The 27984-nt window shown below is 39.4% G+C and overlaps 1 protein-coding gene across 1 annotated transcript in view; it reads right to left on the reverse strand.

Moving 5' to 3' along the window:
- LOC150086960 (KICSTOR complex protein SZT2-like) overlaps positions 1 to 27984 on the reverse strand; it is a 1378951-nt gene that overhangs the window by 170895 nt on the left and 1180072 nt on the right. Inside the window, exons 56-57 of the mRNA XM_090372336.1 lie at positions 20538 to 20793; positions 395 to 608 (exon numbers count right to left, since the gene is read on the reverse strand). Of these exons, the coding sequence (XP_090228462.1) occupies positions 395 to 608; positions 20538 to 20793 (470 nt within the window). The remainder of the gene's footprint in view (positions 1 to 394; positions 609 to 20537; positions 20794 to 27984) is intronic.

Here is a 27984-nt window from a genome sequence, read left to right on the forward strand (position 1 = left end):
GTGATCGTTATCAGTAAGTCGAAAAAACTGCGAGCATTTAAAAATCTTTCTAATTTTCCATAAAAATTATAAAATGCCTGGATGGATGTTTGTGTTTTCCGAGATTAGTTTATAATTTTTTTTATTTAATTAATCTTAATTATTTAATTTAATCGTAAGGTAAGATTAAATTTATTTAATCAAATTTATTTAATTAAATAATTAGATTAAATTTATTTAATTAAATAATTAGATTAAATTTATTTAATCTTACCAGAAAAATTATCCAGAAAATGTTCTGGTTCGATTATCCGGAAAATCTGGCTATCCGGAAGAGGTCTGACATCAATTATTCCAGATAACTGACGCTCTACTGTAATTATTTTATATAAAAAATTGTCGCTTTGGTACTTACCAGCACATATGAGATTACGAGCACAGTTCGGTGACTTTTGATAATATTTGATGAAATCATCCAAAAAGCTGGTCAAGTGATAACCCTGTCGAAATATTAACTGCCGACCAGAAATATATGAGTGAATTGTACGCAAATGGTAATCATATGTGAAGGAATGTAAATGCATCATGACTTTAATCTTATCTAGTTCATCTAAGAAAGCAGAGGTAAACTGAAAATAAAATATAATGCAATTTGTTACCAATAAACATATCATAATAACTAAAATGAAATAATAAGATATTATTGGTATCCTTAATGCTGCACATCATAAATATTTTTATAGCATTCAGGATACAAGTAATATTATATATCTAATTCAATTTCAACAAAATTGCAATGTATGCTACATTGGAAGCACCACTGTTAAATTTGGGTCTACAAAAATTTGTAAATACTAGAGCATATTTTCACCAATCCAGTTTTTGTACAAATTATTTACCAACTAAACTCAGTAAAAATTCATACTCATGTTCACACAACTCAGAAATCGTTTCTGCTATAGTTTTAATGAAATTAAATTTCAGCTACAAATTATTAATATGCAAAACTATAGGCTATCAGATGGTTTCAGCAGAACTCAAGGCCACCTTTCTTAATGTATAACTATCTACTAACCTATCATCCATATGGCAGTTGAAACAAGTAATTCCCAATGTGTGCATTAAACATGCATCCTGAGAGCTAGAGTTCATCTTTTAAAAAATGAAGCCTTCTTCCCCAAATACACTGAACTGAACTGATTGACAATATGTAACAAAAGATCCATTTTAAAACTCTTGGTTCTTCCATTTACATAGCCTATGATTTTTATTCATCAATATAAGACAAAAAAAGTACATTTTTTTCTAGGTGATAAAGAAACTGAAAAATACCATAAACTGCATCCTCCCTGTCTTTTATTATTTATCCAAAATCCAAACCAGGTATGCTACTAAGATGCACCATTTCTCTAACCAGATCTCTGACTTACAGTCTTGCAAAATAGTACCATGGTACCCATCTGAAGCTTTTGATTTCAACTGAACATTTAGTGAAGTGCATAAATTTATTTCATTAATTTTGTACGTGATTTGTATATTCCTGAGGATTATGTCACGGTATCATTTAATGTTATATCACTGTTCACATCTATTCCTATTGAACTGGGCATCAGCACCAGAAATGATTTAAAGAATAATGCTACCTTTAAAAGGAAAGTAACAGAACTAAATTATCTGTTGATGATATATTTGTGGGCCTTGAACTTTGTCTAGCGGACACCAGTGCAGTATTCAAGGATCGTATGTTTTTTTAAATTAAGGAAACTGCCAAGGAGTCACTCAATAGTTCTGTAGTAGCAAATTTAATGTTCCAACGAACTTTAAACTAAGATTTCTACTTGATCCTATGTATTGCTGCTTGCCTTGTATCACTATGTGGGTGACACATTTGCTTTAACTATGGCCAGTTGCAAAGACCAGGCATTAGTATATATCATTTGGTTTGAATCCAACATTCAGTTTACATTGGAGAGCGGAGATAAATTATCTCTCACCTTCTAGATGTATTAGTTAGGTGTATAGGTCTCTGCACTGAAATGAATGAAAGTGTATAGGCCAATTTGCATACTCTGCCACAATTCATGCACCTACATACATGGCCTCCACTATTTGAGCCTTATTACATGATCTATGTAAATGTGTCTTTCATGGAACAGTAATAGACAGGTTCTATCCATGACAGAGAGGTTGAGGATTTGTCACTGGCTGTACATTTTTGGAGTAAGGGACATGCCCTTAATCCTAATTAAGTTTGCATGGTAGACTGTGCCTCTAAGCCATATCACTGCCATTGGTTAGCCAAGGTACTGAGCTGGATATCACCATTCTCTTTCTTGGTGATACCTTTCTACTTCTCTCTCTCTCTCTCTCTCTCTGGGTAATTCAGAAATTTTTTTTTTTTGCTGGTACAGCATAAGCCTCAGGCTTCCTTGCACCATATGGCTAATAATAGTGATCACAGGGTGCTGTGATCACAGTGTGCTGAAGTGGGATTTAATCAAAGAGGTAATTACCATCAGGGGTAAAGGGAAGGGTTTTTGCTATCATAAAGGTGACTATGATGGTCTGAGACAGTGTTAAATTCTATACAGTGGGACCAACTGATGATGTTACCAACAGCAAATTCAAAATGGGAAGCATTCAAAGAACTTATCTTGGAAGCTACTAGGCTTTACATACCAACTAAGAAATATTGTTCAAGGTTTAGGCCTAAATGGATGTCAGATGAACTAATGAGACATATGGCAGAGAAGAAAAATGCATGGGATACATATAAATTAACATGCGACACAGAAGCCTATGACAGATATAAGTTGATCTGCAACCACGTTACAAAGGAGGTTAGGCAGGCAATGGCACTTTACCAGAAATCTTTGACAAAGTATGCAAAGAAAAACAGCAAAGAGTTCTTTACTTATGTAAACTCTAGAAGGAAGGGGATGAATCAGATTGGTCCACTTGATATCGATGGTTCAACTGCTGATGACCCTGCTCAGGTAGCTAACAAACTAAATGAATACAAAGGGTACTAGGAACGTTTTGCAATATGATGCAACAATGAATCACAGGAAGCTGCTTGTTGCTGAATGTTGAGACATGTTCATACGTGCATAGTAGCCGCCGCGCCAAGTCGATGGGCTCAGTTATTCATTAGTAGTGAGAGTGTAAAGTGCTTGCGATGGCATCGTGGTCACAAAATGAGATAAGGACAGTTTTGCGGTATAATTTCGTGTGTGGTTTAACCATAGACCAGTGCTTAGAAGAAATGACTCTTGCACTAGATGATGATTGTCCACATCGTTCAACGATATTCAGGTGGTATAGAGAATTCCAAAGGGGAAATTTCACTCTGGAGGATTCTGAGAGGCCGGGAAGGCCACGAACGTCAGTTACGGAGGGAAAACGTTACTGCTGTGAGGAAAATGCTTGACGAAAACAGGCGAGTGACCTACCAACAGATAGAGGATACTTTGGGCCTAAATGCACCAGCAATTTGTTCGATTCTGCAAGATCATTTGCACGTGAAGAAACTTTGTTCTCTCTGGGTGAAGCATCAACTGACTGAAGAGCAGATGACACGACGTGTGACTTGGTACCGGGAGATGTTAAAAATGTTTGATAAGGGACAATCTCAGTATGTGAACAACATCGTGACAGGTGACGAGACTTGGCTGTACTATTACGATCTGCCGACCAAGGGTCAAAACAAAGTTTGGGTCTTTGATGATGACGACACTCCCGTAATTGTCAGAAAATCCCGATCTGTAAAGAAGAAAATGATAGCTGTATTTTTCAAATCGAGTGGAATTGTGGAACGTGTAGTTTTGGACACGCAGAAGACAGTCACAGCTAAGTGGTATACTGAACAATGCCTGCCTAAAGTCATTGGATCTATGAAGAACCTGCGGCCAAAGTCAAGAATGGACACCTGGTACCTCCATCACGATAATGCTCCAGCTTACCGCGCCAAAGCCTGCACCGAATATTTGACCACGACAGGACTGAAACTTCTCGAGCGCCCTCCCTACAGTCCAGACCTTGCTCCCTGTGACTTTCCACTGTTCCTGCATGTGAAAATGAAGCTAAAATTGAGGCGGTTTTCCAGTGATGAGGACCTTCTACGGGCTTGGGACAACGAGTGTGCTTTACTCCCTAGTGAAACTTGGCAGAACTGGTTTAAAGATTGGTTTTGGAGGATGGAGAGGTGTATTGAATGTAGAGGAAATTACTTTGAAAAAATTAAATAAACAAAGCTGTATTGCAAAACTTTCCTAGTACCCTTTGTATTTTACATCGACATTCACGAATGAAGAGTTATTCAGGGAGGGGAATGCTAGAGGTGTAGTCAACTCTGGCAGTAAGCTAGATAATCTTGTAATAACTGAGAGTAAAGTGGAGCAGAAATTGTTGAAGATAAACACAAGAAAGGCACCTGGGTGGATGGGATCTATCCAGTTATATTAAAGGAGGCAGCAAACCCTTAGCCATAATTATGAGAGCTTCCTTGGACTCAGGGGAGGTACCCATAGACTGGGGATGTGCAAATGTGACCCCAATTCACAAAGGAGGATCAAAGGCTGACACAAGTAATTATAGACCTGTGAGTTTAACTTCTGTTCCAAGAAAATTAATGGAGGCACTGGTTAAAGAAGCACTGCAGGATCTTCTAGACAAGACTTCAGTTATAGCTCAGACACAGCATTGTTTTGTTAAGGGAAAGTCATGCCTGACCAATTTGATTGGATACTATGATACAGTCACAAAAGAACTGGATGAAGGGAATAACTTTGATATTATATACTTGGATCTGAGAAAGGCTTTTGATACTGTTGCACATGGAAGACTGCTGCACAAATTGGAGCAGTGTGGCATTGGAGGCAAATTGCTGCTATGGATAAAGGGGTGGTTGAGGCAGAGAAGACAGAGTGGTAATCAATGGACACTGCTCATCATGGACTAATGTTATTAGTGGAGTCCCTATGGGTTCAGTATTGGGTCCATTATTGTTTTCTGTATTTATAAATAATATTGATGATGGTATATCAAGCTTAATGTCCAAGTTTGCAGACAATACAAAGGTTGGCATGGTTGTTAAGGACACTACTGATGCTATGCTGTTGCAACAGTATCTGGAATGGTTGAGCAGATGGGCTGAGGGGTGGCAAATGAAGTTAAAGATTGACAAATGTAAAGTACTACATATGGGAAACAGCAACCCCAGTGCAACGTATTAACACTGTGGTACTACACTGACAGTGGTAGAGAATGAAAATGACCTGGGGGTAATTGTGCAGGCAGATATGAAGTTCTCTGAGCAGTGCAGACGAGCTGCAAGAGTAGCTCATGGTGTCTTGTCAATGATATACAGGAATTTTTTTAGCAGGGATAAGGAAGTGATTATTCCCTTGTATAAGGCAATGGTCAGACCACACCTTGAGTACCTTATACAGGTCTGGAGGCCTCATTTCAAGAAGGATGTAGAGCTACTGGAACGAGTACAGAGAAGGGCAACAAGAATAGTGAATGGAACAAAAGGTTGCTTTTATGAAGAAAGGCTTAAGTTCTGTAAATTACAGTGTCTGGAGACTAGGCACCGGTGAGGTGATCTGATAGAGGTGTATAAAGCTTTGAATGGTTTGAGCATGCTCAATGCTGATGGGATTCCTCCTCTTGCTCAGAATAATCACCTGAGAGGGCATAAATTCAGATTTAGGAAAGACAGATGTAGGATAGAAGTGCAGAAATTTGCCTTTAGCCAGAAGGTAGTTGGTTGGTGGAACAGACTTCCATCCCTTGTTGTGGAAGTTGATAGCCTAAGTAAATTTAAGGCTCAGCTGGACAGGTATTTCGAACGAATGGAGGGGTGAAGTGGAAGTGTTTTTATTTTTTTTTTTGGCTGCTGTTGCATAAGCTTGCTTTCTTGCATCCAATTCTCTACTAATGCTAATAATAATAATAATAATAAGAAGACAAAAAAAATCATAAAAAATCAGAAATGAGACAAAAAAAAAAAAAATCAGAGAACAGGAGAGTACTTGGACACATTGAAGCAGAACCTCCTTGCACTCAGCAAGAGACTACGCCGATACAAAGAAAGCTCCAAGAGGAAAATAAACAACCGAATCTTTGATGAGGACTAAAGAGCCTTCTACAGGAATCTCGGAGAAGATGGGAAACAAGGGAACGGACCACCCGAGAAGAAGATGATTGAGGATTTCTGGGGAAACATATGGAGCAGGGAAGTAAAACATAACAGCAGGGCCACCTGGATAGAAGTAGAACGCAATAAAACTAAGGATGTACAAGAAATGAGAGGATGGGAGATTCGGGAAGAAGAAGTAAAACAGACGATCAAGGACTCTCACAACTGGCGAACTCCAGGAATAGATAACATCCACAACTACTGGTAGAAGCTCACTTGCACACACACACACACAAGCACCTGGCAGAGCAGTTCACCCAAATGATAAGGCAACCAGCGACAATCCCAAAGTTTCTCACTCAAGGAATCACATATCTGAAGCCTAAAGACAAAGATACAAGAAACCTTCTGAAATATAAGCCAATCACCTGCCTCCCAATGATGTACAAGATCCTGACCAGCTGCATAACCAGGAAGATAACACACCACTTGGAGAGCCAGATCATAACGGCCGAACAGCAGAAAGGATGCAAGAAGCAATTAACCATAGATGCCACGGTTATGGAGCAAGCATACAAGAAGTGCCGCAACATGTACACAGCCTACATTGATTACCGTAAGACCTTCGGCTCCGTGCCTCATAGCTGGCTAATAGATGCGCTCAAGATCTACAAAGTCAATCCGATAGTGACAAACTTCCTAGGAGAAACGATGGCGAAATGGAATACCATCATTAAGGTCGAAAACATCACAACTGGGCCAATCCCCATCAGGAGAGGAATCTTTCAGGGAGATGCCCTGAGCCCATTGTGGTTCTGTCTAGCACTTAACCTGCTATCTACCATGATTAACAATAGCAAGTACGGGTGTATAACCTCAAAAAAGGAAGGAAGAACCTGTACACCCTCACCCACCTGATGCATATGGATGACATCAAGCTCTAGGCAGGAACCGAGAAGCACCTTCAGCAACTATTCCAGATCACTGAAGAATTCAGCAAAGATATTAGGATGGAATTTGGTCTGGACAAATGCAAGACCCATGGATTGCATCAGAGAAAATTAGTCAACCGAAACTACCAGCTGCAGAGTGGTAAAGAGATCAAAGTCATGGCAGAGGGAGAGGCCTACAAATAGTTGGGGATGATGCAGGCTCAGCAGTTACAGCACAGGGAAATTAAGGCCTGGCTGACCGAAAAATACAATCAGAGACTCAGAAGCCTGCTGAAAGCATAGCTGAACGGAGGGAAGACAGTTAAAGCCATAAACACCTATGCAGTCCCAGTGCTAACATACTCCTTCGGGGTCATAGATTGGACTAACACCGAGCTGGAGGATATCATGAGAAAGACAAGGACAGTGATGACCAAGAGCCGCCAGCACCACCCGAGAGCTGCCGTGGAGAGACTGACAATTGCCCGGGAAGAAGGAGGAAGGGGCCTGATAGACCTCATTGAGCAACAGAACACAGCGATAGTTAACCTGAAGGATTACTTCCAGAAACACACAGCAGCACTCCACCAGGCCATAAGGAAGATAGACAAGCAGTATACCCCACTCAACCTAAGCGATGAGCCCCCCCCCCCCAAGCAGGAGGTACAAACGAAGCTAGAAAGATGGGCAGAAAAGACACTCCATGGCAGACACTACAATGATCTCCATCGGGGTCACATAGATAAAATTGCTTCCATTGCATGGCTCACGAGCAGGATGCTCTTCCCTGAGACTGAAGGATTCATGCTTGCCATCCAAGACCAGGTAATCAACACCAGGAACTATAGAAAATATATCACCAGGGAGCCTAGAGTGTTAGATGACATATGTCAATGATGCACCTGGCCTCAAAAATGATCCAACATATCACCGCGGGATGCAAGGTGATCACCCAGACTGAGTACACTCATAGACACCACCAAGTAGCCAAGATAATACATAAGAAGCTAGCAAGGAAATACCAGTTGATCGAAGAAAGTGTACCGTACTACAAGTATGAACCCCAGGCAGTACTAGAGACCCCAATCCACAAGCTGTACTGGGAACACGCCATAATAACGAAAAAGACAATCCCACAAAACAGACCAGTCATAACCCTTGTGGGCAAGAAGGAAAAGGCTACTTATCTGATTGACATAGCTGTACCCAACACAGGCAACCTGCAGAAAACCCATGGGGAAAAAATCAGGAAGTACACGAACCTAAGACAGGAGATCAAAGAGATGTGGCATATGTAACAAGTAATGACCATCCAGATCATCATGTCAACCACAGGTATGGTGCAATAGGTCTCACAGCAAACACCTAGAAGGAACTCCAGAAAGTCGCAATTCTGACACCTATAGGATCGTCAGAGAGTTCCACGACCTAACAGTAACATCAGACATAACAACAACCACCCTGTGTACTTGGTAGCAATACCCGTCACGAGGCGGAACCTCCAATCAGGGAGAAATAATACAAGAGTAGCAATAATAATAATAATGGGTGTGAGATCCCAGTGGTTAAGACAATGGACTACCAGCCTGATGGACCCGGGTTTGAATCCCGCATTGGTGGAAGTGAACGCGGTTCTATTATGCTGGGAGAGATCGATATAATAATAATATTAAAAAAAAAACAAAACAAAAAACATAGCAAAAGTTACCTCATTGGACTTACCTTCCCCAAGGCTGGAGTGACAGCTGAGGCAGATAGCGGTGCCATCTGGTGTCACTCATGAGAACTAACTAAATAAATAAACCAGTGGACATAAGCCGAAGCTAAACAAGTCAGCCGCCATAGATGGATGATGTCGCAGATAAATATTATTCATACTGCATCAAGTGTGGTGCAAGATAAAGTCACTCGCATTCAGGCCTTAGGCAGAGGGGTTGGTTCGAAAAGTTGGAGACAGTCTCCAGAGCAAGAAAGTGAAGCAAGTGGCGCTGTCCCCCGTAAGGCTACCACAAGAGAAGGGCAAGTCCATACAGCCTCACCAACTGGAAGGGTTTTCTGTGCAACTGTGCTAGTGACCACCCAGGAAGGAAGAAAATGCCAACGCATGAAGTGGAGCATTGAAATGAATACATACATAATGCGAGCATACTATGAAATAACCAGGCTAGAGACCGATATGACAACGTACAGATCACGACTACATACCAAGTGGTTAGAACGATACCCGGATATTCAGGTCACCGAACAGCGATTAGCAGACCAGAGAAGGACCATCGCCACGAAGAATCTAATAGCTCCTGCCATCTTGGAAAAAAATCAAGCAGGATGTCAGCGATCTGCTACAAAGCACAAGGAATTTGTCAATATGGAACCAGAGGAGGAACAGCAAGAAGAAATACAACCCAGAGTAGCTGAAGCAGAAAGAGACAAAGTCATGCTATCCAGAATAGAAGACGAGTGAAAGAAGGCTCTAACAGAATTCGAAGGAATGGACCCCCACAAGAACCCACATGATACCTAAGCAGAGGCCAAATAAAATCCTGTAGAGAGTAACAGACCACCTCAATCAGCAAATAATGCCACATTACCTTGACAACAATGGTGCAGTGCTGGAGGCTATCCACACAGCCGTATACTGTGCTGCCATAGCAGCTACTAGGATTAAGGGAAAAGAAACGAGAGACCAGCAGCAGAAGAACTGAAAACAGAAGGAGCCACCAGCTTGGGAAAGATGACTTCAGCAGAAGACAGAAGAATTAAGAGTGAAGATAGGTCAGTTGACCCAGTACCAACAGGGTAGTAGAAATAAGAAATTAATTGGAAAGGTGAAGAGCATCCTCAACAGAGACTTGATTTGATTTGATTTAGATTTTATTGGCGCATTAGCATCTAAGGCTATAATGCGCCAAAACCAGGTAATATATAAAAATTTTCTCTCAGTGACCTAAGTAGTTAGGCCACCATGTCCAGATATATAATAAAAGACATAACAATAACGAAAAAATTTTAAATATCAGTAAAAACCTTTATTGATTTAAAAAAGCTAAAAACAGCAGACACATTGTCATTGTCAGATAAAATCTGACTGAGTGTATACGGCTCAGTCAGATGGTTAAAAGCGGTAAAACGGATATTGCTAAAATCTGGACAGTCAATTATAAGGTGTCTAATCGTTAAAATTGTGCCACAGGACACATACATAGGAGGGTCATCAGCCCTCAGCAAAAACGAATGAGTTAAATGACAGTGTCCTATGCAGGTCCGGGCAAGAACAACTTCCTCCTTACGATTCCTGAATAGACTAGACTGCCACGGTTCAATAACAGGCTTTATACGATATAATTTATTTGCAGTCTGTCTATTCCACGAATCCTGCCATTGAGAATATATCTTTTGGTGTATTATTTGCCTGTAGTCTGTATAGGGGACTGACAGGCAGCGGTTATTATTGGGAATTGCTGATTTGGCTGCGGCATCAGCCAAACCATTTCCCCTAATCCCAATGTGGCTAGGAATCCAGCAGAAGCGGATATCATATTCATGTCCGAGGAGGAATTGAATCTTCTGCTGAATACTAGACAGAACTGGATGAGGATTATATCTCACAGATATTAAAGCCTGTAACATGCTGAGAGAATCAGAATATAAAATGAACCGTTGGTATTGGCATTCACTAATGTGATCCAAGGCTAACTCTACAGCATGCAGCTCTGCAGTAAATATACTGCATTCAGAGGGAATCTGCTCCGATGTAGTGCTGTCTGTAAAGACAGCAGCAGATCCCACATATGATTCCGACTTCGAACCGTCTGTATAAACTGGCGCGAAGTCAGAATGTTCAACTCGGTGTGCTGAATAAAGCTGCAGGTAGACAGACGATGGAGCGTCCGACTTTCCCCAATTTCTAAGGGACAAGTCACATGTTGGAATATGAGCATACCAGGGTGGAAGGGGTTGCTTTGGTGTTTGGGCAACCTTGTCTACCTTAATATTAAGTTCTTTGAGTAGCTCTTGGAGACGAATACCAAAAGGACGATTGGCAGTCTTACGGGTGTTATACAAATTTTCCCATCGTGGCTCAAAAACGAATGGCCACGTAGGATGGTCTGGCAGGGATTTCAGTTTTAAGGCATACTTTAGAGACAACTGCTTACGTCGAAGTGATAACGGTGGTTCGTTTGCTTCGACGTATAAGCTCTGGACAGGAGATGTCCGAAATGCTCCAATAGCAATACGGAGAGCCTGATGATGGACAGGATCCAGCCATCGAAGTACACTGTCTCTGGCTGAATTGTATACCAGGGACCCGTAATCTAGTCTGGATCGTACAAGTGCACGATAGATGCATAGTAGGGTGCATCGATCCGCACCCCAAGATGTTGAGGAAAGAGAGCGCAGAATATTCAGCCCTCTTGTGCACTTTGTGCGGAGTTGACGGATGTGATCCAGAAAAGTCAGCTTTTTATTGAATATGAGTCCCAAGAATTTTGTGCCCACTGCTACTGGAATTGCATTTTGTCCAAGCTTTAATTCAGGTTCAGGATGAAGATTACGCTTACGACAAAAGTGTACGCAAACGGTCTTCTCCGGCGAGAACCTGAAGCCATTAGCAAGAGCCCAGGAGTTGAGGCGATAAATAGCTTTCTGCAGTTGTCTTTCAATAACCCTCATGTTGCATGACTGACAAAATATGCTAAAGTCATCAACATAGAGGGCACTTTTTACAGTTGGAGGAAGTTGTTCTGTGATGGAATTTACTTTGATGGCAAAAAGCGTGACACTTAATACTGATCCTTGTGGTACTCCCTCCTCTTGACTGAAGGAACGAGAGAGTGAGGATCCCACACGAACTTGGAAAGATCGATTGGCTAAAAAGTTTTTAATAAAAATGGGGAGTTGCCCCCTAAGGCCAAGGCTATGCAGATCTTTTAAGATGCCAAATCTCCAAGTTGTGTCATACGCTTTCTCCATGTCAAAGAACACCGACACCAAGTGTTTGCGTTTTAGGAAAGCATCCCGGATGGATGTTTCCAGTCTAATAAGATGGTCCAAAGTGGACCGGTTCCTTCGGAAGCCGCACTGGATTTTGGAGAGAAGGTCGTTTGATTCTAAGTACCATATTAAATGGGAATTAACCATTCTCTCCAGGATTTTGCACAGACAGCTAGTCAGAGCAATAGGACGATAATTGGTGGTGACTTTTGGATCCTTTCCTGGCTTAGGAAAGGCAAGAACGATTGCCTTTCGCCAGGAGTCCGGAAACTGCCCTTTAGTAAAGATTCTGTTATATAGAAGGAGCAGACAATCCATAGATTTTGATGAAAGATGTTTAATCATTTCATAATGGATGCCATCTGGTCCAACGGCACTTGCTTTGGAAAGAGCGAGGGCTCTTTTCAGTTCCAGAATAGTGAAATCCCCGTTGTAGGGATAAATGCTCTTAGATTTAAAGTTAAGTGCCTGTTTTTCGATTTTATATTTCAGGACCAGGAACTCTGGGGAATACGAAGATGTTGCAGAGATGTTAGAGAATGTTTCCCCAAGAGAATTGGCTATTGCAGTTGGATCTGCAATAGCGCATCCATTATAATCTAGGATTGCAGAAGAGTGGGATGTATATTTTCCCGATTTTATCCCAGACTACCTTAGGGTTGGTAGCCTGGTTAATAGATGAGGTAAAACGGATCCACAATTCCTTTTGACTCTGACGACGGATATATCGTGCTTTGGCCCGTGCACGTTTAAAGGCTATAAGGTTGGTCGCGGTAGGATATCGGCAGAATATTCCTCACGCTTTGTTTTAAGCCTTTTTTGCTGCTGTGCATTGTGAATTCCACCAAGGTTTGGGAAATGGTGGAAACCGGGCAGATGTTTCTGGAACAGCATTCGCAGCTGCTTGGACGATATTTTCTGTGATGTACTTAACTGCATCACTGATAGGCTCTTGACTGATCGTGCTAAGATCAAAATTTGCCTGATGTTGGAAGGCAGTCCAGTCAGCCTGATCAATCTTCCACCGTGGTAACCTGAAGGGAAGACATGGTCTCCCACTGTGTAACGAGGTTATCACAGGGAAGTGATCACTTCCGTATGGATTCTCCTCCACTTCCCAAGTGAGTGAAGGGAGTAGAGAAGGGGAGCAGATAGAGAGATCAATGGCAGAAAAAGTACGGGTAGGCATGTGGAAGAAGGTGTTTGTTCCAGTATTTAGAAGGAAAAGGTCATTATCATTGAGCATACGCTCTATGACTCGTCCCCTTCCGTTGATGTTAGCACTACCCCACAGGGTGTTATGTCCGTTAAAATCCCCGAGAAGTAAGAAAGGGGGAGGCAGCTGCATTAGAAGATCATCAAGGTCTGCCTGGGAGATGTCAGTCCCAGGTGGCAAATAAATGGAGCACACAGTTAATAAAAATCCCACTGAAAGGCGAATTGCAACAGCCTCTATGCTGGTTGTAATTAGCAAGGGCTGCACTGGGGTCTGGTTACCCACAAGGATAGCCACTCCCCCATGTACAGAGCCATCCGCAATTCTATCCTTTCGAAAAACTGTGATGTTGTGCATGGTGGGATCATCATTTGCCTTTAGATATGTCTCCTGCAAGCAAAAGCAAACTGGCTCGTGCTTTTGCAGGAGGGCCTTGATGTCATCAATATTTCGCCGAAATCCACGACAATTCCATTGTAGGAATTTAGCCATTATTTTGGCTTGGTGGGTCCATCAGGCAGCTTCCGAGGTGCTGAGGGCTTACTTTTATCAGTCTTGGATTTGTCTTTTTTGGGGAAGAATGGACGCTGTCCCGTGTCCATTTCCTCCTCCGCAAAGAGTTCCAAGACTGAATCTTCGGGTACCTCCTTCTGCTCGACATCCATCTTTTCTTGGGTACTAGGGGGGGACCTCCCCTTTCTTATTCTTTTCTTTCATAATTATCTTTGTTAATTGTGGAGCATTAGGAGGTACCGATATAGGAGTGGCAGCTGATTGGTCCTTTTGTGCAGGTTTTTGAGAACTTAAGAGATATCGCGCAATGGGAGTGAAAGACTCCTTTGGAGAAATGGTCATGTCCGTCTGAGTTCCGACAGAACATCTCCCTGCTACCTTCTGGGCGTAGGTAGGTTTGTTGATATTCAGGGGTTTGACCGATTTTCTTGCCTCCTGGTATGATATATTTAGCTCTGCCTTCAGCCGTTGAATTTCTTTTTCTTCTTTCCACCTCTGGCATGATCGTGAGTAGGCCGGGTGTTCGCCTTCACAGTTAATACAGGTGGGTTTTGTGGCTGAACATGCTGTTGTTTTGTGGTCCTTTGCACCGCATCGAGCGCATGCAAGAACTCCACGGCAGGCCATTTGAGAATGTCCATACTTCTGGCATTTAAAACACTGTAAAGGGTTCGGAACGTATGGACGCACTGAACAGTTGATGTATCCAGCTTTAATCTCATCAGGAGGTTTAGGAGAGTTAAAAGTCAGGATAACGCTCCTGGTTTTAACAATTTTTCCATCCCTTTGCGCAGTAATTCTCTTGACCGCAATAACTCCCTGGGGTTTTAATTCGGAGCATATTTCCTCCTCGGTTACGTCGAGAAGGTCCCACTCCGAAATGACACCTCTCGATGAATTGAGTGTTCTGTGTGGTGTCACTGTTATAGGGATTCCTCCGATTGATGTTACTCGGAGTAGATGTTCAGATTGCCTGTCATTTTTAGTTTCAATTAAGAGGTCTCTAGAACGGAGCCTCTTAACTGATTTGGGAGAACCTGCTAACCTATCTAACCCTTTTTGAATAAAAAAGGGCGACATTTTGCCAATCGGTTTTTCACCGGTGGAGTGTATAATTAGGAATCTTGGAATAGGCCCTGATGGTACTTCAGTTCGCTGCCTCTTTGTACTAATAATACTATCTGTGTCTTCGTCAATGTTTGCAGACAGGGACCGGGTTGGGGCCCCTGAAGAAATATGTTTATCAGGATTCACTGAGTTTTTTATATTGTTCAGTGCCCGGGCTCCCAATCCACCACGGAGCCCAAAGGGACGCCCACTACCCGGCATGCAATAAATGCGCTCGGGAGTGGAACGCCAGGGCTACCCAGACACTATACCCGCACCGCCGCCAGCCTGAATCCTGTCCCTCAGACCATGAGGGTAGGGGCGTGGCATTGACACGGTTGACCCTCGCAGGCGAGCCTACTAGCTGATTGATCCTAGCCGGGCCTTCCAGGACCACTCGTCTTGTCGAAGCAGGGGCCAAAGTGGTGTATTGAAGCTGGACCCCCTCAACCACCAGGATCCCCCTTTCCGAATTTCCACGGGTCGCAGCGCACGGCAAACACGCCGGATTCCACTGATGTAAGCCTGGAACCTGGGCTGTGGGTGTTGTATCCCAGTGATGCTAGTCTGGAAGTCCAGCAGCGTCAGTGGGAGGTCCCCTCACCACATACAGATGCCCACGTCGAGGGGCCTCAACAGACAGTGCCCACAGCAAACATGAGACCGAATAGGAGAATACTCAGACACACTGAAGCAGAACCTCCTCGCACTCAGCAAGAGACTACACTGATACAAAGAGAGCTAACAGAGGGAAATAAACAACCGAATCTTTGACGAGGACCAAAGAGACTTCTACAGGAAACTGAGTGGAGAGGAGAAAGCAGGAAACAGACAACCCGAGAAGAAGACGATCGAAGAGTTTTGGGGAAATACCTGGAGCAGTGAAGTAAGACATAACAGCAAAGCACCTTGCATAGGAGTAGAATGGAAGAAAACCAAGGACATACAAGAGATGAGAGAGTGGGAGATTCGAGAAGAAGAAGTAAAACAGTCGTCAGGAACACCCACAACTGGCGAACCCCGGGAATTGATAACATCCACGACTACTGGTACAAGAAGCTCACCTGCACACAGACAAGCACCTAGCAGAGCAGTTCACTAGAATGATAAGGCACCCGGAGACAATCCCAAAGTTTCTCACTGAAGGAGTCACATATCTGAAGCCTAAAGACGAAGATACAAGAAACCCGGCGAAATATAGGCCAATCATCTGCCTCCCAACGATGTACAAGATCCTGACCAGCTGCATAACCAAGAAGATATCAGACCACTTAGAGAGTCAGAATATAATGGCCGAACAGCAGAAAGGATGCAAGCGGAGGAGCAAAGGATGCAAGGAGCAATTAACCATAGATGCCGCAGTTATGGAGCAAGCCTACAAGAAGCATACACATCCTACATCGATTACTGCAAGGCCTTCAACTCCATAACTCATAGCTGGCTAATAGAGACCCTGAACATCTACAAGGTCAATTCGATAGTGACAAACTTCCTAGGAGCAACAATGCAGAAATGGAGTACCACCATTAAGGTCAAGAACATCACAACTAGGCCAATCCCCATTAAAAAAGGGATTCTTCAGAGAGATGCTCTGAGCCCAGTGTGGTTCTGTCTAGCACTCCACCCACTATCCACCATGCTTAACGGCAGCAAGTATGGATGTAACTTCAAAGAAGGAAGAAAGAACCTGTAAATCCTACCTACCTGATGTACATGGATGACATCAAGCTCTATGCAACAAACGAGAAGGAATTACTCTGGATCACCGAAGAATTCAGCAAGGACATCAGGATGGAATTTGGGCTAGACAAATGCAAGACCCACACATTGCACCAGGGAAAATTAGTTGGCTGAAACTACCAGCTGCTGGAAAAGGGATTGAAGCTATGACAGAAGGAGAGACCTAAAATTACCTAGGGATGATGCAGGCTTAGCAGATAGAGCACAAGGAAATCAAGAAGTGCCTGACCAAAAAATATCATCAGAGACTCAGAAGCCTGCTGATAGCAAAATTGAATGGAGGGAAAACAGTTAAAGCCATAAACACCTATGCAGATCCAGTACAAACATACACCTTCGGGGTCACAGATTGGAATAACACCGAGCTAGAAGATATCATGCGAAAGACGAGGACAATGATGACCACGAGCCGCCAACACCACCCGAAGTCAGCAGTGCAGAGAGAGAGAGACTAACAATTGCATGGAAAGAGGGAGGTGGGGCCTGATAGACTTGATAGAGCAACACAAAACAGTGATAGTTAATCTAAAGGATTACTTCGAGAACAACACAGCACTACTCCACCAGGCCATAAGGAAGATAGATAAGTGGTATACCCCACTCAACCTAAGTGAGGACCCCCCCCACCCAGACAGCTCAAGAAACAGTTAGAAAGATGGGCAAAGAAGACACTCCATGGCAGACACTACAATGACCTCCATGAAGATCACATCGATACCACTGCTTCCAATGCATGGCTCACAAGCGGGATGCTCTTCCCCGAGACCGAAGGATTCATGCTGGCCTTCCAAGACCAGGTAATGAACACCAGAAACTATAGAAAATACATTGCAAAGGAGCCCGGAATGTCAGATGACACATATCGATGATGCCACCTGGCCTCAGAAATGATCCAACAGATCACTGTGGGATGCAAGGTGATCACCCAGACTGAGTACACTCATAGACACGACTAGGCAGCCATAATACATCAGAAGCTAGCGAGGAAATACCAGTTGATCAAAGAAAGTGTACCATACTACAAGTACGAACCCCAGGCAGTACTAGAGAGCCAAACACACAAGCTGTACTGGGACCACGCAATAATAATGGATAAGACCATCCCGCACAACAGACCGGACATAATCCTTCTGGACAAGATGAAAAAGGCTACCGACGTGATTGACATAGTGGTGCCCAACGCTAGCAATGTCCAGAAAACTCACGAGGAAAAAATTAGGAATACACGAACCTAAGACAGGAGATCAAAGAGATGTGGCATATGGAACAAATAATGACCATCCTGATCATCATGTCAACCACAGGTATGGTGCCAAAGACCCTACATAACAGCCTAGCAGCAATAGGTCTCCCAGCGAGTGCCTACAAGGAACTCCAGCAAGTCGCAATCCTGAACACCTGTAGGATAGTCAGAGAGTTCCTCGACCAACAGTAACACCAGACATAACAACAACCACCCTGTGTATTTGGTAGCAATACCCATCACGAGGGGGAACCCCCAATCAGGGAGAAATAATACGTATAATAATAATACGGCTTTATGTTACTACAACCTCTGTTTGCTCCAACTATATAACTAAGGCCAGCCATTCGATCTACTCGTTCTATCAAGCACCATTTAAAACAAGTAATGATTCAGATGGATCACAGAATATTGCGCAAGTAGTTAATGATCATGTCCTCCCATTGTGCAGTGGTACTATTTCATTTACTTAAATTTATTTGTTGTATAATTTCTTTGCAATTTTATGGTTGACAAAGACATTCTGGGATTAGCATTAGCATTGGTTGAGGCATATGATGCAAGAAAGCAAGCTTATACAGCATCAGTCAAAAAAAAAAACCCTTCCTATTTCACCCATCCATTCATTCCAAATGTTTGTGTAGTTCAGCCTTAAATTTATTTAAGCTATCAACTTTCACAACAACAGATGGAAGTCTGTTCCAACAATCAACTACAATCAACTAGCTAAAGGCAAACTTCTGCACATCTATTCTACAACCGTTTTTCCTCAATTTGAATCTATGCCCCCCCTCATGATCTTAGTCTGAGCAAGTGGAAGTGCGGCCACACCATAATATAATGTTATGTTATGTTATTTTGGTTTTTAGGAGCATTAGCAACTAAGGCCATATTGCTCCGGGAATATGCGGTGGTCATTCCCTTGACCTTTCCGCATCCTCCGTATTTGGTGGTGACGGGCTCGAACCCCGGTCTAATCAAGAAGCGTGTGCTATGCACTGCTGCTCCTTCCCACCTGGCTATAATATAATGTATGGACTTTGTAGTGGTCTTTCATGCACAGGATGTATTAGAAGTTCCCCACATTTGGCAGTTTTATACATTTACGGCTCCACAAAGAGTGAAAGGTGCCTCATCAGACCACAAGCTTATTTGAGCCCGTGTATTGTCAAGTTCCATACGGGCCAGAAATCGTAGAAGAAAGTCTATTCATTGTTGCTGATCACAAGACTTTAGTTATTGCACTACGTGAATCTTGTACGGGAACCAGCGTAAAATTATTTGAAGCACTTTACGTACAGTAGACCAAGGAAAGTTCAAGTCTCTTGACAGACTTCTAGCACTACTGGTAGTGTTTTGCATTCTGACCTGGTGGTGGATGAAGTGGCAACCGCCACTTCATCTGCTACCTGTGTTCTGATACATGGTCATCCCCTGCCTGGAATTACACCTAACTCCCTGGTCGCTTCAAATTTCTTTATTAGTTTTCAAAGCCCCACCGATGTCAGAGGTCCTTTACGCAAACCTTTAAGTTTCCGATATTCATGTAGTGCTGCATTAGCATTACTAAAGGAGCACTTTCCTTTTTTGTAAGAGCTATAATGGTTATTGACAGTGATGTTAGCCTTCCTACTTTTATCTAGCAACTAAGGCCATATTGCTCCGGGAATATGCGGTGGTCATTCCCTTGACTTTTCCGCATCCTCCGTATTTGGTGGTGACGGGCTCGATGTCATTTCCATAAGCAGTGTGTCTTGAAGTAAATGACAACTTTTACATATGTGCAACCCTGTTTTTCCCTTGGTGGCAGAAATTTGAACTAATTTTTTTTCTTCTACAAATCACTTCCCAATACCCTAAATGACATACCCACCGATTTTCACAACATTAATTATGACCGTTTTGACACTAGGGTCTCCTGAATAGGGAAACCTATTTTATAACAACCTGATATTTACTAGTTCCATGATCATTCCCAGCAGCTCTTGAAATCCCCAGCAACTTGCTCTCTAGGCTGCTGCTCATTACAATAGCAACAGTGCAAGAATCACTCTTGCCTCTGCCTGCACCTACTGTTAATCTTTGTCTGTGAATCTCCCCAATCTATCAATTTTCTGACCCACCTAACACTGCCTCTATAGCATTAGCAAGATGTCAAGAGATACCATGTCTTATTCTGGTTTTTATCTTACTTTTACTTTATTTTAAATCAACAATGTTATGTGAATATACATTACTGTTTTATTTTATCTTATTTCTGCATAATGTTGATTGGAGTTACTAAAGAAGATATTGATGATTAAGTATTATAAGATTTGATTTACTCACAGTTTTAATTTTTTCTCTCATGATTTAACCACATGGATTAGGGGTTAAGTTTCAAGAAATTTACCACCTAGTTTACCTCCCAACAAGAATGTTATAACTTCAAAACTTTAAGTGTATGCTAATAACTGATTTCATTATTTTCTTAATTTTTATCCTGCAGTTTTTTTTTTCACCAACAGAATCTATTTATTTCATTGATGCAAACAAGAAAATATTGATTATTATTAATATATTATTTAATATGTATTTAAATTGGAATTGTATGGAGAAAAAAAACACATCCTCTACTTTAATACTGAAAAATTTTTCATTTATAACTAGACAGCATCCTGTTGAAAAACTCACCTGTGAATTAAGAGTACTGCAAACTAGAGATTTCATTCTCATGCGTTCAAGTGAGTACAGATGGCAGTAGGCATATGGATCAGTAAAAGCTACCTCAAATATAAGTAGTCCACCTAAAAGAGATTTGATCAGATAATATACAAGTGGTTCCCGAGACGATGGCTTCGAATAAAAGAAGGTACAGGAATTACTGCTTCCTATGCTACTTTTTCTGGAATCCGTTCTTATATCTTCTTTATTCAGACCACTTTTAATACTTATACAAGAATGAAAGAAGTAAAGAAACATTAAATTTGATTAATTGAGCATTAAAAGAAATTGCATAATATTCATAACATACACAGTACATAATAAAGTCAATAAAAAAATCTAAATATTATCCATCTAAGTAATAGAATCTTCTAAATTGGTGTTTCTCAGCTTGTTGTCATGAAGGGACAGATCCTGAAAAAGTTTTTTGATTACATAGCATTATTTTAAGGTCAATTAAAGATATTTTAATGATTAAAATAAAACTTCAAAATTGTAGTTGTTTGTTTGTTATTTGGTTTTTAGGAGCATTAGCAACTAAGGCCATATTGCTCTGGGGACATGCGGTGGTCATTTCCTGACCTTTCCGCATCCTCCGTATTTGGTGGTCACGGGCTCGAACCCCGGCCTAATCAAGAAGTGTGTGTAATGCACTGCTGCTCCTGCCCAACTGGCTACGGAGGCACCCAAAAATTGTAGTACATATTATCTATATACAGTGTATTTCAATTAAAAGTCATGTCTATTCCCTTATTTTTTAAATACATAAATCCTGTTACAACTTCTCAGGAGATACAAAAACCATTTTGTTATACCAAAATTCCTTCTATCTAATGAATATCACTGAAAGTCATTTGGAAATAATCATTATTTGTTCAAATAAATTTTGCTGTACTTTTTTAATACAAAGAAGTAGCAATTTCCAGCAGTTAATGGCTGCATTTTCACGGCACACTTTTAAAAGACAGCATATGACAAGTCAAATTTCTGGAACCATTCATTGGAAGACTTGAAATCTTCAATATTCATCTGATGTACGAACGATTCACCTTAGTTTTTAAATGATTATCACCTATGGAAATTTTTATGCATGCATCATCATTTTCCATTTTTGTTTTCCGATTCCAAAAGTAGCCTTTCAAGATCCAAATACTTCACCTTTTGTGCTCTGATCCAACTCAGCACAACAGATTTCTCTAAGCTTTCAATCTTTTTTTTTTTTTTTTTGATCTTACAGAAAGATGAACAGTGTACCCTTAGAAATGCCAAACTATTTATTGAAGTCAGTCTTAGAATGCACTCCATTATTTACAGCTTGTAATATCTTCAATTTGTCAGTGATTGGCAAAGCCACTTGCTCCATAGGAGTGTTATTGATAAATACAGTCCATACATGCTGCACAATGAATAAACAATGTTAATTATATTATGCCAATGAGTGATTTTTCACAGTCAGCTTAGAAGCTTGTCATTAGCTTCAAGAAATTAGTGTTCTTTCATTACGATACACAAATATTGTTATAAAAAAGTAAAAAAGTAAAAAAAAAAAAAAACAGTAGTGGAAATTTTTGAGTCATTATAGAGAACTTGTTCTTCTCTAGAGGTCATTATAATGTGATGGATGTTAAAAAGATGGTTATAATCTGACAGGATATTAACAAGAGTATCATTACAGAGATTTCTGACTATATTATAATCACTCCACCTAGTAGTTCCTTTATCTGACAATTTTTAATCCATGATGAGTCACTGCTGATAATCAGAATAAGAGTACTGTTTTCTCTCAATACCTATGTTCTGGTGTAGAAAACAGTCACATAATAAATACAGAAAATTCTTATACTGTGTAAGTGATCAATCTACAAGTTTCAGTCAATATCTGGAAAATTAAATTTCCCCATTATAAGACAATCTGATTTACTGGTGCATTCAATTTGTCTATAGAATTGTTTATTATATTCATCTAGTCTATAACATACTCTTATTCTCATTTTGTTTTCCTACACTGCACCAGAGCCAGAACTAGGCAACCCTATGTCTAGGGCAAAAATGTTATCAGTATGCCCCTATTATATGCAGGTAGTCAATCTTTCAATAGCATAGCTAGGTTTCGTCGATGACCGGGGGCAACATGTCTTCCTGGTGCCTCTGAGCGTGACAATGTAATGTGAATGTGATAGGATAACTCCTTCAGTTTGCACTCCTGAAGCTTGGGGCCAGAGGAAATTGCCCCCCCCCCACACTACACCTCTGCAATCTTTATGAATTTATAAAAATTACTATTGTACAATTTGTCTACGATTACATAATTTATTAATAAAATAATTGAAATAAAATAATGAATATTAACCCCAGGAGCTCAACATCTGGTGAGTATGGGCTTGGCACACCCAGGGTCCTGAGCTGGATATCGTCATTCTTCTCTTTCTTGGTGGTTTTCTGCTACTTCTGACACTCTCTCTCTCTCTCTCTCTCTCTCTCTCTCTCTCTCTCACTGGGTAACTCAGAAATTTTTTTTTTGGCTGGTGCAGCGTAAGCCTCAGGCTTCCTTGCACTCTATGGCTAATAATAATAACAATAACAACAAAACAAAAATATCAAAGAAAAAGAAACTTACAAATATTCATTTATATCTACAGAGAATTTATTTCTATATAAACAACAAAGAAAGTACATATATCTACAAAGAAATTAAAAAAACAGATAGTGTTTATATATCTAGTATAAAATCATAGAAACAAAATATTGTGAAATATAGTACTTTTAACATAATAACAAACTAAATATATGCAATGAAGGTGTATTATTTTAATTGAATTTTTCTTGCTTTGAAGGACCTTTCACAAGAAGCTACTGTTACAGACAGGGTAAGATAATGCTATTTCTATATTTGGATATGATTCTATTAGACAATACTTATGAATGAATTGGAGAAGTTGTAAAGGGGTTACAGATTTTATATCCTGCAGAATTGATAAAACATTATTTTTCAAATATCTGATGCATTTAAATCTTCACTGTAGGGTTGGAAGTAGCCTTCTGCAAGTCAGATTTATTAATTAATGCAAGTGAAGTTCCAAATATAAAATCAAAATCTGAATAAATAGTATTCAGTTTTTCAAATCTAGTTCTTAAGAACATCCAAAACAATTAATTTCAATAAAAATTGTTCGACAGATAAATTTAAATCATCTAAAGATTTGTAAAGTGTCATTCTTTTTTATATTTTCTTCTTCTTTCATCTGGAAATGTAGCTGATATATCCATTTTTTCTGCTATGGTAGCAGTATATCCAAAAATATCTTGAAATTCACTTTTCTGTATTTCTTGGAGATTTTTTTTATCAATCCGCTTATTAATTGGAAAGAGTTGGGTATGCAAAGCTTTGTAGCTTGCATTACTTTATTTACACATATTCTATGTATAAATAAAGTAATTTCATTCCATATAGCCAACTTCATAAAAATGGATAGTCTATTTGTAAAAGCAGACTTTTGAGCAATACTGATAGTTCTGCACTTGCAGATGTATCTTCAATATTAATCATGACTTCATGAACTTTTGTTATTTGTAAGAACAATGATTTTTTAGCTCATTCTTTGGATGACCATCTTGTGTTGGTATGTCCTTTAAGAGAAATCTTCAAATTATTCATTAAGATTCTAGTGGAACCAGAAAAAAAAAAAATATATATATATTCTTTGAACAAAGCCAAAAAAATTTATCATCCCAGATGTTATATGTACACCAGCTAAATTAAGACTATGTGCCCAACATGGTACAAATGTGGCAAATTCATTTTTTTAAAAAAATTATTGCCTTGTATTTTTTTTCCCACCATATTGGCCACATTGTCGTATCCCTACCCCCTTACATTTTTAATGTCAAGCCCATCCTTTTCTAATTTGGTAAGAATTTCTGTCACCAATCCAATGGCAGCCTTTTCCTTACTTTCTATAAAATCAATGAAACTCTCTTCTATTGACATTTTTCAGTCAATAATTTCCACATATCTAATTATTTGGGACATTTGTTCAGGATGTGATAAATCGGGTGTGCAATCGATTAACAAAGGAGAAGTACAGTACTTAGCTTTTTTAATTTTTGAAATAATACTGGGCTGAATTTCATTTACAATTAAGCATATAAATTCATCTCGAATTTTATGTGATAAATAAGTCACAGTTCCTTTTTGATGATTTGAAATTTGCTCTGCTAATTCTTTATTATAATGACTTATAAGTTCATTAATATTCCAGCTTCCGGATTCCCAATTATCTCATTTGAACCTCTTAATTCAAGACTATTTTTTTTTTTTACAAAATAATATTGAGTCAAAAATAATTTTTAAAATTCTTTTCCATTTTTCTTTCTCTGTTAAAATTGCTTTTTGTAAAGCACCATCAATAAGTTCAGAATTTTTTATACTCTTTTCCGTTGATTTCCATTTTAGAAAGTGTTCATGGAGTTTTAACGAATTTTCATGATTTGGAATACATCGATATAGGTGTTTCCAAGAGGAAAAAAAAAGGCTTTCTCTGAATTGACTACTCACATTGCCAGCATTTTTATTAGTTCCAAATAAACATCATGGAAAACAATACAAAGATTTAGTTTCTTTGGAGTAAATCAGCCAATTCCTGTCTAAAATTCGCCATTAGCAAGTTTTTTTTTTTTTTTTTTTCAAACCACTCAATAGAAAATCGACGTCTTTCCTCGAATAAAGAATAACGAAAATCCTCATCTTTGCCTTGATCCGTTCCATTTTCTATTAAAAAACATCTTATTTTATCAGAAATATTTGATGGCCAAGATGCGGGATTATTCAAGTTCAGCATGATATGATTATTATTATTATTATTTTCATTTTTTACAGTCTGAGGGGACTCATACTCTGACTCAGTATTCTGGTCATTTTCAGAATTATTATGTTATAACCTCTGTTTCACTACAATTTTCTTCAGCTTCAAGAATGACCGAATTGCAGCTAACAGGGTTTTCTTTATTGTGGTCAGTGATCTCCACTGGCACAAACCAATTTTGAAAATTATTTGACAATTTATTTTCTTCTTCCTCCCTCAACTTCTTCTTTCGAAATTTTTCTCCACTTGGTCATTTGAAGATCTTATTCTTACTTATAATTTATTATAAGTAAGGAGAATACAAAAGAATAGCGAAAGGTTAAAAATTTCTAAAAATTTCGTATTGTAAGGAGAATATTAATTAACTTAAAAAATATAATTTAAAATTAAATTTTTAAAGATTTTTTATTTTAATTAAATTTGAAGCACAGCCAAATAAATAACATCATTTATTGTAGACATGTAGACTAGAATGAAAGAATTTTTAAAAATGCAATTTTTAAACAGTATTTTTAAAAATTGCTTCATTCTAGTCTATATGTCTACATTAACAGCATTTTAAAAAAAATTGTTTCATGCAGGCATATACATAAATTGAAATAAAAAAAAAATCAACTCTATAATACATTATTTTAAATAGAAATTTGCTCACAATCTGCATTTTTGTAGTATAAAAAAGTATTTTAACAAGGAAAATGTTCTTCTCAAAAAATTAACAAGGGAAAGTCTTTCTCAAAAATTTAACAAAGAGAACAACTACACCTTCCCAATTTGATTACTGTGTCTAAAACTCATTTCGAAAATTAGACAAAAATCGAATTCTAAAACATATTTTAAATAACTAATAATTGAATAGAATGTTATAATCTATAAAAATAAAATATGTGGTTACAGTTCAACTAAAGGAAATAATTAAAATACATAAAAGAATGGTTTGTTTATAACAATTTATTAAAACTTACTTTTTTTAATGTGTAGATGAAACAACTAAATAACAAAATTTGAATTACACTTTTGTTTATTTTAACCTGCGACTACTCACACTTGAGCATTTCTGCAATTCAAGCAAAATATAACTGCCAACTCATTAGCACTGGAGGATAAACCAAAAGTTTCAGAGGTGTGATATCACAAAATGGGCAATACTTTATAGAAATTTGTAATTGGAGTTTCTCTGTTACTTTCAAAATTTGTAAAACATTGTTCCTCCCTGATATTTTTTTTTCGTAAGGGATTATAAATCCCGAATTTATAATTTTCTTCACTCTCACAAAAATTTCTGGAATCATAAGTAGCACATACAAAAATAATGCAGTATTTTTATTTTTTATTTATTTATTTTTTAAAATTTTAAACAAAGAACACAAGTTGACCAGAAGCTATTATCTGTGTCAGGAATATGCTTTAATCTCTTTATTGGCTATAGAAAGCAGTTGACTAGCATGACTTCTCGGTATGTAGGATAGGTGGCTGCATACATTTTATGCTCCACTTACATTGTGGAACGGTAATCCCATTAACCCTCAATTTGCATTTTCTAAAAGCTTAACGGCGCCTACGTAGCCAGGTGGGCAGGAGCAGCAGTACGTAGCATACGCATCTTGATTAGACCGGGTTTCGAGCCCATGACCACTAAATACGGAGGATGTGGAAAGGTCAGGGAATGACCACTGCATATTCCCGGAGCAATATGGCCTTAGTTGCTAATGCTCCTAAAAACCAAATAACAAACAAACTAATAGCTTAAATGGTCTAAAGGCCATAGGTAGAAACAAAGCATACAAAGTTAAGTCTCTCATAATCCGATCGTTATAAGAAAATTTTCTTCGTTCTACAAACTATTTTAAATGTAATTACCAAAACAAATTCAAAAAATTCCCTTTAAAGAAGTTCGTTAAACACAGGTCCACCAGTAATTAAATCAAAAATTAAGCAATTTTAAAATATATAACTGGTTGAATGAAACTTTAAAATACTACACCTGAGACTCGCACCCTGCTCGCCCCACCCTAGTTCCAGCTCTGCACTGCACTGGCCACTCACACCAACTAGGTGCACATCTTAAATTCCATGTGCTACTTTAGCAAGAGCATGAACTCCCCCAATTCCCAATCCTACCTGCCCATCTCCTGTCTGTCTTTTCTGTATACACTGTACTTACGATACTGAAATGCCATGTTCCCTATGTTTAAGTGACACCATATTTTCTGCATTTGATGACTTTACTGAATAATTGAAATTCACAACATTTATTTACAATATATGTGGGTCATTAGTTCTTCAACAAGTTCTTCTGCAGAAAGAATGCTGTTGTTGTTTTTTGTTTTTAGGAGCATTAGCAACTAAGGCCATATTGCTCCAGGAATATGCAGTGGTCATTCCTTGACCTTTCCGCATCCTCTGTATTTGGTGGTGATGGGCTCGAACCCTGGTCTAATCAAGAAGCGTGTGCTACGCTCTGCTGCTCCTTCCCACCTGGCTACGGAGGCGCCACAGAAAGAATGCATGAGATAATTGAGTTCTATAAAAGCTTACTCAGAATACTTTGCATAAAG

This window comes from Mastigoproctus giganteus, chromosome 4 (genome assembly GCF_048544385.1).
Source record: "Mastigoproctus giganteus isolate SK-2022 chromosome 4, ASM4854438v1, whole genome shotgun sequence".
Lineage (NCBI taxonomy): Eukaryota > Metazoa > Arthropoda > Arachnida > Uropygi > Thelyphonidae > Mastigoproctus > Mastigoproctus giganteus.